General features: G+C 44.3%; 1 protein-coding gene across 9 annotated transcripts in view; it reads left to right on the top strand.

The window, feature by feature from the left end:
* Positions 1 to 14,304, top strand: part of LOC135971365 (SH3 domain and tetratricopeptide repeat-containing protein 1-like) — a 52,182-nt gene that overhangs the window by 11,925 nt on the left and 25,953 nt on the right. For 4 of the 9 annotated variants that reach the window (XM_065546549.2, XM_065546552.2, XM_073993954.1 and 1 more), the window contains exon 1: positions 14,226 to 14,273. The exons of the other annotated variants lie outside the window; for them this stretch is intronic. In XM_065546549.2, the coding sequence (XP_065402621.1) occupies positions 14,247 to 14,273 (27 nt within the window). In that variant the 5' untranslated portion in view covers positions 14,226 to 14,246. Of the gene's footprint in view, positions 1 to 14,225; positions 14,274 to 14,304 lie in introns of those variants that run through there. 9 annotated transcript variants of the gene reach the window in all.

Below are 14,304 nucleotides of genomic sequence, written 5' to 3' on the forward strand. Positions count from 1 at the left end.
AGCTGTTGGGCCCCTAATATTTGTCAGCTGTTTTACATGTGGGATTCCATTTAATGCAATCTTAGAGGTAAAATTATTTTATTGAAGATGAAGATAGAAGCTTAGAGAAGTTAAGAAAATTGTTCAAGGTCACGTCATTTGTTTTTTTTTTTTTTTTTTTTTTTGAGACAGAGTTTTGCTCTTCTTGTCTAGGCTGGAGTGCAATGGCGTGATCTTGGCTCACCACAACCTCTGCTTCCCAAGTTCAAGTGATTCTCCTGCCTCAGCCTCCCGAGTAGCTGGGATGACAGGCATGAGCCACCACACCAGGCTGATTTCATATTTTTAGTAGGGACGGGGTTTTTCCATGTTGGTTAGGCTGGTCTTGAACTCCCAACCTTGGGTGATCCGCCCAACTCGGCCTCCCAAAGTGCTGGGATTACAGGTGTGAGCCACCACGCCTGGGCAGGGCCATGTAATTTAAGTGGAAAGATGAAGTACTTGATGAACTCAGAAGTTTGACTTCAAAGCCCTTGATCTTTCCATAACACATGGTTCCTTCCCCGGTTAGTGGGGAGTGACTGAAGAACTCAAGGAAGTTGTGTTTTGTGGAAAGAAGACCTGAGGGGTGTATGGTCTTTCCAGGCTTGGAATTGCCATGCTGGGCTTCTGAATTGTGTAGCTGGGCCATATAGAGAGAAGCCCCTCATTTAAGACTTATTCTTTGGGGGAAATAAAGGAAGGCCGCCCACATGAGACAGGCAGAGATGACTTTCTCAGAGCTGCTGTGGCAAGGGAGTCGGCACCATCACTTGCGTGTGGCAGAGACTGACATGCAAGTGAGTGGCAGATGAGGAGTGGGGAAGCTTCAGGATGGAAAAGAATGGCTCTCAGTGGAGGCTGTTGTGGGGGCTGGAGGCGGCTGTGCAGAAGTGGGGTGTCCTATGTGATTCGTTAGGGGTGTATTTGGCTTTCTTTGAATTATCCTAAATGGAAATAGGGGCCAAAATTAGGGTGGCTGTCAGTTTTGAGTCAAGTCCTGGCCACGGACAGAATCGTGGTTTAGTTTCTGGGTTGTGGAGAGAGAGCAGTCTGGCTTCCTGTCTCATGTGCTAGCCTGGCTGGCCTCCTAGCTGTTTACTGTAGATAGGGGATTGGTTTCCTGGGTGGGCAGCTACAGGTTGTGGTCTGAGTTCTGTCTTTATACATATGATCAGGCATGTTCTGTTTGTATATTCAGTCCCTCATTTTTCTTGTCAGTAAAAATATCAAATGACAAATTGGATACATTGGGAACTTTTTAGATGTCTGTGTCCCCTGGAGGAAGTTTTCACGTTCACATTTAATCAGAATGAATATAAACAATTGGGCCATTTATCTTGAAGTTGTAAAATAGGAAATCTTCAACAATACTACCTCAGCGCCATTTCCTGTCTGTCCATCGTTAGGGAATGTGTTTTTATCCCCCGCCGGCTCATCGTCCACCAGTTTGTGGTTGATCCACTTCTCTATACGTCTTGTCTTGTGTGCATCTCATTGTTTGCTAGTGTTAGCTTTCCCCTTCGTCAGTGTAGTTTATTTGTGTAGCCTCTGTTGGTAGGAAGTTATTTGTGGAATTTGTGAATGGAAGGGACCTTGGAGGTCTGCTAGGTCAGCCCAGTGATTTTCAAGATAAACAGAAATACAGGGAAATGTTCCAGCTTCTTTGGTGGCAAAACCAGGAATAGAAAGCAGTGTTCTTTGTGCCACAATGTCATTGGAAGACAACTCAAGGTGGGCCTAAAATGCAGAGTAACTAACTTTCATTTATCTCTGCTTCTGACTCTTGTTATCAGACATTTTAAATTGACCTTAATGTGTTCGCAGAAATATGAAAAGTTCTGACTTGTTTACATATAAGGTACTTCTTTGCCTACTCATTTGGTTGTTTTTTTCAACAGGATTGAAAAGACATTGTTATAAACTGAATGTTAATGTCCCCTCCAGATTCTTGTACTGGAACCCTAACTGCCAGTGTGATGGTATTAGGGGATAGGACCTTTGAGAGGTGATTAGGGTTAGATGAGGTCATGAGCGTGGGCCCTGGTCTGACAGGATTAGTGCCCTTAGAAGTAGAGAAACCAGGCCGGGTGTGGTGGCTCACACCTGTAATCCCAGCACTGCCTAGCTAATTTTTAAATTTTTTGTAAGGTCAGAGTCTTGCTGTGTTGTCCAGAGTGGTTTCAAACTCCTGGCCTCAAGCAGTCCTCTCACCTCAGCCTCTCAAAGCACTGGATTACAGGCGTGAGCCACACGCCCAGCCCAGTGATTTTTTGTTGTTAAGATCAAGGACGGGTTCCCTGGCTTGGCATTCAAGGCTCATGATCTGGGCGTGATATGCAAGTTGGGTTGCAGTGTTTCCATTCCCGCCATCAGCCTTGCATTCCAACTTGTTGCCTAAGCGCTGTTCTGAAGCCCAGCCTGAGAGCTGCATTTAGAATTTATACCTTCTCATCTCTTCATCTTCTTTGCCTATGTTCTTATCTCCATCTGGGACATCGTCTTCACCTGTGTTCTTATTTCCGTCTGGGACATCGTCTTTGCCTATGTACTTATCTCCATCTGGGACATCGTCTTCACCTGTGTTCTTATTTCCGTCTGGGACATCGTCTTTGCCTATGTACTTATCTCCATCTGGGACATCGTCTTCACCTGTGTTCTTATTTCCGTCTGGGACATCGTCTTCGCCTATGTTCTTATCTCCATCTGGGACATCATCTCCACACTTCTGCCTCTTTAAATCTTCTCCATCCTTCAAGACTTGAAATACTCACTTCCTTTACATGATCCCCGCTCTGACATCCAAGCTAGAATTAATCTTTCTTCCTTTGAACTCTGATAGTGATTAATGTTTTTCATCCTTTAATTATGCAGCAGTCCTGTGTGTTAGATATTATTATTTCCCCAGTTTTTCATAGTTACTCTGAAAATATTTACTGTAGTCATATATTTTGAGTATGTAATATGAGCGACATTCAAAAGGTCCTGGAGAGTGAAAGGCAGTCCTACTCCCATCACTGCTCTGTGACCACTGTTGCCAGTTTTGTTTGTTTGTTTGCTTGTTTGTTTTTCCAAGATGGAGTCTTGCTCTGTCACCAGGCTGGCGTGATCTCAGCTCACTGAAACCTCCACCTCCTGGGTTCAAGCGATTCTCCTGCCTCAACCTCCTGAGTGGCTGGGACTACAGGCGCGCGCCACTATGCCCAGATTATTTTTGTATTTTTAGTAGAGACGGGGTTTCACCGTGTTGGCCAGGATGGTCTGGATATCTTGGCTTCTTGATCCACCTGCCTCAGCCTCTCAAGGTGCTGGGATTACATGTGTGAGCGACTGCACCCAGCCTATGTATCTTCTTTTTAAAACACAGATGTTGGCATAAGATAAACAGTGTTCTCCATCAGTTCCCCACTGGTAAATATTTAGGTTATTCCCAACCGTTTGGATTAATCAATGCTGAGTTGTACGTAATTCTTCCATATTTGCATCAATATGTTCATAGGATGCATTGCTAGAAATGGAATTGTGGGATTCAGGGTTCTGCACATTTTAAATGTTGATGGGTGTTGCTCGATTCCCTTCTGTTAGGGCCATACTGTTATCTCACTGTCAATGTGTAAGGGCGCCTATTTCTATTTCCTTGCCAACAGTTTGTTCTGACATCACACACACACATAAAAATAGCCCTTTGTTCCAAAAACATGGACATTTTACCTTTCTACTTAAAGTGTGAGCACACTGACTGAAGCTCTGTGTTGCAGTGATATGTGCTGCTAGGATTGTGGCTCTGTTTTGAATTTGCTAGCCAGGCTATGGCTTTCCAGTCAGTTATTTTTTGTTTTCTTCATGTTGTTCCTGCCGTTGGGCTGGGGTAACCTGTGTGAATTTCCTTCTACTGCCCAGCCAGATTTCCTTTCCAGTGGATGGGCTTAGTGTCTCATATGGCAGTCCTGTTTCCTGGTGATCTGGGCTTAGTGTGTCATCCGGCAGCCCTGTTTCCTGGTGATCTGGGCTGAGTGGCTCCATGAGAAGTTGCACCCATCTTCTCCAGTAGTGCGTCTTTTCACAGCAAGCAAAACATTTTCACCACTTTTCTAGCGGTACAGGCACTAGCTCTTTTCTGGGCATCAGGAGACCTGGCTTTGTTCTGGTTCAAGCAACAGCTGGTGAGTTACCAAAGACAAGTCGCATCTGGCCCCTGGTCCTTTGCTTTATAAGTGAATCGCAGTCCGAGTGGGCATCACTGCCCTGGTCTCTATGCGGTGCTGAGTGTTGTGGGGATGATGGCTAAGTGTCAGGATGCATTTCCACTGCTAGGGGATTACAGGCCAGCCAAAGACACAGGAGGAAAGCTAACAGCCCTGGGCAGGTACACACAACGAGAGGAGTTTGAAAGGGTGGTTCCAAGTTCCTTGGTGTGATTGATGTGATCACAATAAACATTTTATCTCTAAGTCTTGGGCCATTGGACCAAGAGAAGAGAGAGCTGGTGTTGAGTTGTAGTGAGAGGTGTGTGGTTCGTGTGCCTGCTGAGCCTGGCTGGGACTCAATTCCATTGAGTCCCATTCCATTTTACCTTCTGTTTCCACCTTTTTCGTGCTCCTGCTTGTTTCTCCAGAAAAAAATGCAATAAATTGCTTTCAAAAACTTTACAAAAGCCATAGATGCTTATTGAAAATAGTTCAAATGATATGGAAGACAGAAAGATAGTGAGTGTTTTTCTGTTGTGTGTTTGGATGAATGTGTCTTTGGGGTAGTCACTATTAACACTGGGTGTATTTCCTTCCAGATCTTTTCCAGTGTACCTACAAATACATATGTACACTTTGTAAAAAACAAAATAGTACCTGATAAACATTGAGTTCCCCTACTCCCACTGCACAGTCTACATGGACATCCTTTCATGGTGATACGATGAGACCTGATCGACTCCTTTTGTTCGCTGGAGGGGCAGGTAATAATAGCTACAGATAACTCACCTTCAGTGGGCATTTACCATGTGACAGGGTCTGTGCTCCGGGCAGGCTACATGAAGTGGGTCTTAAGGCTTTTTACAACAATGCTATGGGTGAACACAGTAATTGTTAACATTTTGCAAATGATAGAATTGCAGTAGAGAGAAGCAAAGCTGCTTGCTCAAACTCATGGCATGATTCCTGAGAGAGAGAGAACACTTTTAAAACAATTGTTGCTATAATCAGGTGATTTATGATCATTTCAAGAAATAGTGCATTCAGCGAATACATTTCAGGGTCTGGTACAGTCTGGGAGCTGGTCCTGAAAATGCACTGGGCTAGAGGTAAGGGAGCGGTCCATTGGCCCTGGACCGCTAGTGCAAGGAGGGAGGTCCCGGGGAGAGGGGGTATGGAGAGGAGGTCTCTGAACAAACCTTGCAACATCCATTTCTGCTGAGTCTGGTCCGAGGTCTGGGTCTTGACATGCACACTTTTCAGAGATACTTGGTTTTGATTTTTATCATGGCTCACCTGAGCAGCCATGGTTTCAAACTGCCTGGAGATGTGGTCTGGAAGGCCAGTGCTATGCCCATCCTTCCCGCTCCTGCAGGAGGGGAGTCATCCTGGACTAGAGGGCTTTGCCTGTAATCAGCTATCTCATAATAAGTGGATTTGATGCTGGTTTCGCTAGGTCAGGAAATTTCCCATTTGGAAGGAAAACTGATACTTGTTTTTGGGTTTTGCTGAGGAGTCACAGGGTTTAGAGCAGGGACTGGAGGTTTGTTGAGACACACGTGAGTGCACTCAAACATCTTCCATGAAACGTGGAAATAAAGACAGTGTTCCAGAGAGGTCCCTGGCTTTGGGATATACATATTTCAGTAACAGAATGGCACTGGATGTCTGCTGAATTTTTTTCATGCTATTTTGGCAAATTTTATTTGGGTGTGTGTCTCCTTTACAGACGGTATGACATCAGTTTTTGCCAACAAGTATTTACAGCCATTGGTCCCTCCTATGTGGGTCACTTTTGTGCCGTGGTTTCTTTGGGTAAATTGTAGGTCTCCTACCCAAAGCACATTGCCCATTTCAAGGTGCTCCTGGTTTCTGAACACCTGTGGCAGTGCCTTCCCTGTAGGTGAATCCAGCGGAGAAAGTACCCCTCCCCAGGAGGTGGGGACTGGTGATTGCCTGAGTGAGGAGGCCGGGGATGAGCCCTGGACTAGAATTTGGGACTGGCTGCTTTTTCCTTCCCCTCCTCTCCCTCCTATTTTGCCACCACCCCCACTTTTTAAAAATTTCTTATTAAAAATTAAGCAATTATTTTGGTTTCCTTTATTCGCTATTCCTTTCTAATCGCATGCAGAGTGAGCCTAGGACAGTGGAAAGGAAAGTTGTACTTAGCTTCAGATGATCCTACCAGTCCCGCATTGAGGGGCTTCCGCCAGGCAGCATCGTCAAGTGGCGTTGAGGTTCTCCTTTCAGTCCTCAGCGTTAACCAGCAGAGGCAGGTGGTACTTATTCCTGGTTAATGTTGAGGAAGTTGAGCTCAAAGTGGCTAAGGGAACTTCCCAAAGTCACATAGGAAGTAGCAGAGTAGAACCAAACACAGATTGTCTCTGAATCAGGCAGGTCGTCCGATTCCAAAATGGGCTCTTAATTTTTGGAGGTCAAAAAGCTGAACAGACACAGATATTTCTTTTTTTTTTTTTTTTTTTTTCTTTTTGAGCTAGGGTTTTGCTCTGCTGCCTAGGCTGGTCTAGGCTCAAGCTGTCCTCCTGCCTTAGCGTTCTGAGTGCTGGGCTTACAGGTTTGTGTCACCACACCCAACCGAACAGACATTTCTTGAAAGAAGACATACAAATGGCCAAAAAATATGTGAAAAAAATGTTCAGTATCACTTACAATCAGAGAAATGCAAATCAAAACCGCAGTGAGGTATCATCTCACCGATTAGGATGGGTATTATCAAAAAGACAAAAAATAACAAGTGCTGGCAAGGATATGGAGACAAGGGAGCTCTTACAGGGTGTAGGGGGGTGTAAACTAGAGCAGCTGGCTGGGCGCGGGGTGCACGCGGACATCCCAGCACTTTGGGAGGCCGAGATGGGCAGATCACCTGATGTCAGGAGTTTGAAACCAGCTTGGCCAACATGGTGAAACCCCGTCTCTACTAAAAACACAAAAATTATCTGGGCATGGTGGATCACACCTGTAATCCCAGCACTGTTGGGCGACTGAGGTGGGCGGATCACTTGAGGCCAGGAGTTCAAGACCAGCCTGGCCAACGTGGTGAAACCGCATCTCTACTAAAAAATACAAAAATTTGCCAGGTGCAGTGGCAGGCGCCTGTAATCCCCGCTACTCAGGAGGCCGAGGCATGAGAACCACTGGAACCCGGGAGGCGGATGCTACAGTGAGCGAGCCGAGATTGCACCACTATACTCCAGCTTGGGCAACAGTGAGACTCTGTCTCAAAGAGAAAAATGAAAAAGAGTAAGAGTAAGCTAGGGCACCCACTATGGCAAACAGTATGGAAGTCCCTCAGAAAACTGCAAATGAAATTACAGTGTGATCCAGCAGTCCCACTACAGTGTAGATACCCAAAGAAAAGGAAATCAGTGTTGGAGGGGCATCCACACCTCTGTGTTTCCTGCAGCACTGTTCACCATAGCCAAGGTATGGAATCAGCCTCGGTGTCCAACAGCAGATGATGGATAGAGAAAATGTGGTCTTTATACACAGTGGAGTACTAGTCAGCCATAACACAGGATGAAGTCCTGTTATTCTCAACAATGTGGATGGAACTGGAAGATATTATGTGAAATAAGCCAGGGACAGAAAGTTACACAGCATATATTCTCTTATGTGGAAGGCAAAAGGAGTGGATCTCATGGAAGTTGAAAGTAGACAGAGGATCCTAGAGCGTTGGAAGGGTGGGGGAAGAGGGAGATAGGGAGAAATTTGTTAAAGGATGCAAAATTAGAGCTGGATAGGAGTAAGTTCTAGTGTTTTATAACATAGGACGACTATAGTTAACAAGAATATATAGTTTCAGGCTGGGCACCATGGCTCATGTATGTAATCCTAGCACTTTGGGAGGCTGAGATGGGTGGATCACCTGAAGTCAGGAGTTTGAGAGCAGCCTGGCCAATGTGGTGAAACCCCATCTCTACTAAAAATACAAAAATTAGCCGGGCATAGTGGTGGGTGCCTGTAACCCCAGCTACCAGGGAGGCCGAGGCAGGAGAATAGCTTGAACCTGGGAAGCAGATGTTGCAGTAAGCTGAGATCACACCACTGCACTCCAGCCTGGGCAACAGAGCAAGACTTTGTCTCACAAAAAAAAAAAAAAAAAAAAAAAAGAATATATAGTTCCAGATAATTGGAGGAAGGGTATTGAACGTTACCAACACAAAGAAATGATAAATGTTTGAGATGGTGGATATGCTAATTACGCTGATCACATAAATTACATGTAATATAACATCACTATGTGTACTCCATACATATGTAGAGTGCACAATTATGTGTCAATTTAAAAAGAAAAAGCTGAACTTAGATTGCAATGGCTAAGTAGCTAGCTTTTTCATATTTTTGATATAGACCCGGGGCATTTATTTTAAGTAAACTACCCTTGGCTTCAGGAAATGTTTAGTATTTGAATTTTAGCCTTGCATTTTATTATACAGAGAAGTAAAACTGTAGGCTTGCTTTAGATACAGTCACAGGGGTTTGCCGTGATGACTTTTTGTGTAATGAGGGGGAAATATACCTTAATTAATAGGCATACATGCTCATTTTTCTCCCTCGTACACATTTTTAGTTGTTGTCCAGGCATTGTGATACTTATGTAAACAGTATGTGATATCTTAGGTAGGAATCAGAATTTTAAGGTAAGAATACTTAGAGTTATATATTTTTCAAGCTTTCAAAGTGGACATTTTACATGTCTATTATATAACTGTAATTAAATTTTCAGAAAGACAATACCTGTCTCATATGGGTGATGCTCTAGCATGTTTTGTTTGTTTGTTTCTTTCTTTTCTTTTGTTTTTTTTTTGTTTTTTTTTTTTTTTTGGAGACAGTGTCTCACTTTCTCCCAGACTGGAATGTAGTGGTGCAATCATGGCTCACTACAGCCTCAGCCTCATAGGCTCGAGAGATCCTCCCACCTCAGCCTCTCAAGTAGCTGGGACCACAGGTGTACAACACCATGCCCAGCTAATGTTTAAAATTTTTTGCAGAGACAGGGCCTCCCTCTGTTGCTCAGGCTGGTCTGGAATTCCTGGGTTCAAGTGATTCTCCTGCTTCATTCTCCCAAAGTGTTGTGATTACAGTCATGTGCCACTGCCTGGCCGCATATAAGTGGGATGATGACTTTAGCCTAGGAGTTCCACACCAGCCTGGGAACATGGCTCAAGACCCTGTCTCTACAAGAACTAAAAAAATTAACTGGTCGTGGTGGTACCTGCCTGTGGTCCCAGCTACTCCAGGAGGCTGAGGCAGGAGGATAACTTGAGCCCAGGAGTCAAAGCTGCAGTGAGCTCTGTTCTTGTCATTGCATTCCAGCCTGGGTGACAGAGTGAGACCTTGTCTCTTAAAAAAAGTTAATGGCTACCTGATTATTCATAGGAAAAAAACCTGAACTCTGATCTAAACCTTATACCTCGTACAAAAATTAACTCAAAATGGATCATGGACTAAAATGTACAGTGCAAAATAAAGATGAAAAGAGGAGCTAGAGACTGGGAGAAACTATTTGCAAACCAGATGTCTGATAAAGGACTCATATCTATAATATATAAAGAACTATCAAAATTCAGCAGTGAAACCAAATCATCTACTTTGAAAATGAATAAAAGACCTGAAGAGGCATTTCAGATAACATATAAGCACAGGAAAAGATGTTCAACATCATGAGCCATCAGAAAAATGCACACTAAAGCCACATCACTATACACCTATCAGAATGCCTAAAATAAAAGGTAGTAACAAGACCAATGCTGGTGAGGATGCAAGGAAATGGGATCACTCACACTTGGCTGGTGGGAATGGAAGATGGTACAGCCATTCTGGAAAACAGCTGACAGTTTCTGAAAAAACTAAATGTGCAATTGCCATAGGATGCAGCAGTCACATTCATGGGCAGTTATCCCAGAGAAATGAAGACTTATGTTCACACAAAAGCCTTTATGTATCTGTTCATAGCAGCATTATTTATAAAGGCTAGAAACTGGAAACAGCCTGGAAACTGCTCAGCAGGTGAATGGTTAAACAAACTGGTGCACCCAGGCCCCAGATACCACTCTGCAGTAGTTAATGACATCGTTGTTCATCAGTCTTTCAAACTAGAAACCACTATCATGCTTAATCCCCTTTTTTCCATCCTGGGTCTGAGTGGACTTCATTTTGCATTTCTTTCCAATGCATTTTCCCTCTGTCCTTTCTGGTTGCGCCTCATGCCTCATTTGAACTATTGTAAGAGCCACTGAATTGTTTCTCTGCCTCATCATGGAATCCTTTCTACACTTGATGCCCCGCATTGTCATTGGAACAATCTTTCCAAAACATGAACAAACTAACTTAAAGGAATATCCCACGTAGCCTTCCAAATAAGTATAAGCTTTCTGTTAGAAGTTTTACTTCTTGTCTATAGGGAACCCCAGAACTCTAGAGAGACGGATTTGCTGTCTGCATTTTAAGATCAGGCAGAAATCCCTGGAGGGGCCCATGTGGAATATTGGCACAAATACTGGTTGTAGAATCAGAAGCCCTCATATCCTGGTTCTAACACCAGCTGGATGTTCTTGGGAAAGTTTTGGTTTCATAACCTCAGAAACTCCATTTCTTAAGAAATGGAGATGAGGAAGCTTACTGAAGGGATCACACAAGGCTGCTGGGAGGAGCGGATGAGGGGCTTGGTGAAAATGCTGTGTAATCCATGAAGCCCGTTATATGTGTGAGAAGTGGAGCTGTGTGAATAGCGGTTCTGGAATCACTGTATGAAAACGATGGAAAGCACATTCATATTTCTGCCTGATGATACCACTGGGCACCTGTGTTGTACATGCCTGCAACATGAGTGAGGCCCGGGTCAGTACGGCTCACAGTTTGGTTTTCATGCAGTTAGAAAGGCCCGAGAGGACCCTTCCCCCCTCCAGCTGTAGGAAGGAGGTGGCTGTCTCCTGCCTATATTTGGTGGAATTGTCTGTGGTTCCTTAGGGACAGGAATGCAGGGAGTGGGGGGGGAGAAAGCCGGCCTGACTGCTCGCTAGTCAGCCTTCCCCCACGGAGGAGTGGAGGGGTCATTTCGTGGTAACCTGCCACGTCTTTCTTAACCCATCTGCTCTTAGAAATGACCAGCATGACAAGTAAAAGACCCGTTAGAGACAGATGGGCTGTGTGTCCCCTGCGTTTATGGCTTTGTGGCCTCAGAGCTGTCAGGACTCGATAGCTTTCTGGGGAATGCTGGGTCAGCCAAGGGGCTGAAAATAGTGAGAGGAAGAAAATTCCCCCTCGCTGCTCTGCTCTGGGAGTGGTTACTGAGGAGAGCAGCATGGAGAGCCCAGCCGTGGGGTCCCTCTCAAGCACGCCCTCACCGCAGTGGGAATGCAGGTCTCAACCTCCCTAGGCCTCCGTGATTTTCGTCTGTCACATACTCACCTCCAGCAGGGATGTCTATGGTGATGAGATGAGGGAGCATCATAGCAGATGTGGCACTTAGTAGGCTTGCGATGAGTGGACGCTGGCGTCAGTGGAACAGGAGACTGGGCGCTGCGTGTGGACGCACTCACGTGCTGGTGGCATGGGTGGACAGAGGAGAGAGGGACGCTCTGCCATTCTCCTTTTGGCCTGTCACCCCCGCTGTTTTGAACAGAATCCCTGAGTGTATTCTGTTGCCCCAGTCAACTTGGTAGGCTGATTGCTCAGTTTTCTGCTTCCACATTTGATTTCTTATGAATGGGAAAAGGAATACTTCAGTTACTTTTCTGGTTGATGGCATATATTCCTTGATATCACCTTAATGCTTTTTAATTTCTATGTATTTTGGATTCTGGAGCTTGCCTGACATCTGTGGTTTTATGCCTCACCCTCTCGCGTAACTGTTGGCCACACCAGGACCAGAGAGAAGTGACCAGACCGATTGGTAGCAGGGCTAGGACTGGAATTCCCCAGCCTTTTGGCACCCAGCAGGCTCTGTTTTCTGTATTGCACTGCTCTTCCCTATTTCGACCCCTGTTAGGACAGTGGATGTGAAATGTAGCTGGGCGCTTTTGGGGGTGTGTTAGGAGTGTGGCAGATGCCTCAGACTGGCATTTTCCCCTGATTCTGAATTCTCATGGCTCAGAGTCAGTCTCTAGGCTACGGACCGGGAAGATACAGGAAGTTGTTTTGTGTGGCAAACTTTGCCTGGGCATTTTTTTCACCCGGCAATTTATTTGGTTTGGACTGGAATAAATCTCTGATATTGGTTTCTTTGCCAATATTATTAGGGAGTCGAGCCTGACTTGTTAACTTAGCCCGATTCGTAGTGCTTAGAATCTCAGTGAGTGTGTGTTGAACTGAGCGGAAGTGTGAGAACATCTTGGATAGTGGTTTGCAAACCTAGCTGCATCTGGGGGGCTGTGAAAAAAGCATGCGTGCTTACTCCAGACCAGTTGAAATAGAATCTGCAGGAATGGAGCCTGGGCAGCTATAGTGCTGTTAAAAACCGATATACCATAAAGGTTGAGATCCACTGATCCACAGTGAATTGGAGTCCTGGATCATAGACATGCCTTATGCTTTCACCAGCTTAGAATGGTTCTTGTGCTTTAGAACTGTGAAAAAAAGTGTTATGCAAACAAATGTGGAAATAGCCTAAATGCCACCTCCTGTTACTACCTGCCATGAAGTATATTTACCAGTTATTCACTCTATTCTGATCTCTACCCGTTCCACCTTTTCTTCATGGAACAATGATTTGACAGTTGGTTATGCAGAACCAGAGTAAGTGTAGTTTGATTGGCGGGAAACAATTTTGGGTATGAAGTACTCTTTAGGCATTTATTGAACTCTTGTTTGTACCACTGCTGTGCTGGACAGTTTATAAATATTCCTTCTTTAAACAAGGCCTATGGAGTCAGGCTGCCTGCGTCTTGCTAACTAGCTGTGTCATCTGGGGCAAGTTTTTAAGCTTATATAAACCTGACTTTCAGCTATGAAATGGGATGACAAGGAGTCATTATCATCTCACAGGATTGTGCAAATGTGTGTGTAAAGTGCTTAGTTTGGTGCCTAACACATAGTAACTACTCAGTAAAGTTATTATTACACCATCATCATCATATTTAAATGTAAATATTAAGAGCTAATAAATTTGTAAAGGTAGTATATACCCTTACGCCTTGAACCAAAGACTAGTTTAGTTTTAAGTGGTTGGGTTAATTTATCACTTAAATATTAGCCTCTTGAATACCTTGAATTTCAATTGAACGTAGCCAGAGGATTTCATAATTGGACTGTTGCCTCTGGAAGTTGGAGCTTTGTTTGGTTGGTTGGTTTCACTTCCTACACTAAGCATGTGGCTGTGTGCATCTTTATGGTGACTTCCGGTACTGGGGAATCAAAGCTTCATTCGCTTCTTTGGAGGAGATGATCTTATGCCATATGAAGCACTCAGACTTCGTTAACTATGTACCATCCAGACAAGACCAGGTGCTTCCCATGGCAGCCTGTCCTTTTCTTAGCTCTCTCATTAATCTAGCCTGTTCCTTCTATTCCTCTTTCTATTAGAACTCCTCTTCGAACAAGGAATGTTGTTTTGTCACTGCTAGGTCCCCAGCAATTAGTAATGCCTAGCACATACTAGGTGCCTCCTGAATGTTAATAGGTGATAATCTAGCAGAACACAAGATAAATCCGCAGGTTGAGATTTAAGCTGTGTGGTATGAACGCTGCATTGGCAAACTTATTGAATTAATTTTGTTAATACAAGTTTAACATGTCTTAGTAACTGACTTAGTTCAGTAATCATTTACTGAGTGTCTTCTAGGCCAGACATTTTTGTTAATACAAGTTTAACATGTCTCAGTAACTGACTCAGTTCAGTAATCATTTACTGAGTGTCTTCTAGGCCAGACATTTTTGTTAATACAAGTTTAACATGTCTTAGTAACTGACTTAGTTCAGTAATCATTTACTGAGTGTCTTCTAGGCCAGACATTGGGGACAGAAAGGTAATAATATATGATCCCTGCCTCATGCACAGGAAGTCTAGTGTGATGGACAGACATGTGCCAATGGCTGCCATGGAATATGGTGAGTATTAAGATAAAGGGGCACCCTGTGT

This window comes from Macaca fascicularis, chromosome 6 (assembly GCF_037993035.2).
Source record: "Macaca fascicularis isolate 582-1 chromosome 6, T2T-MFA8v1.1".
In the NCBI taxonomy this organism is placed as follows: domain Eukaryota; kingdom Metazoa; phylum Chordata; class Mammalia; order Primates; family Cercopithecidae; genus Macaca; species Macaca fascicularis.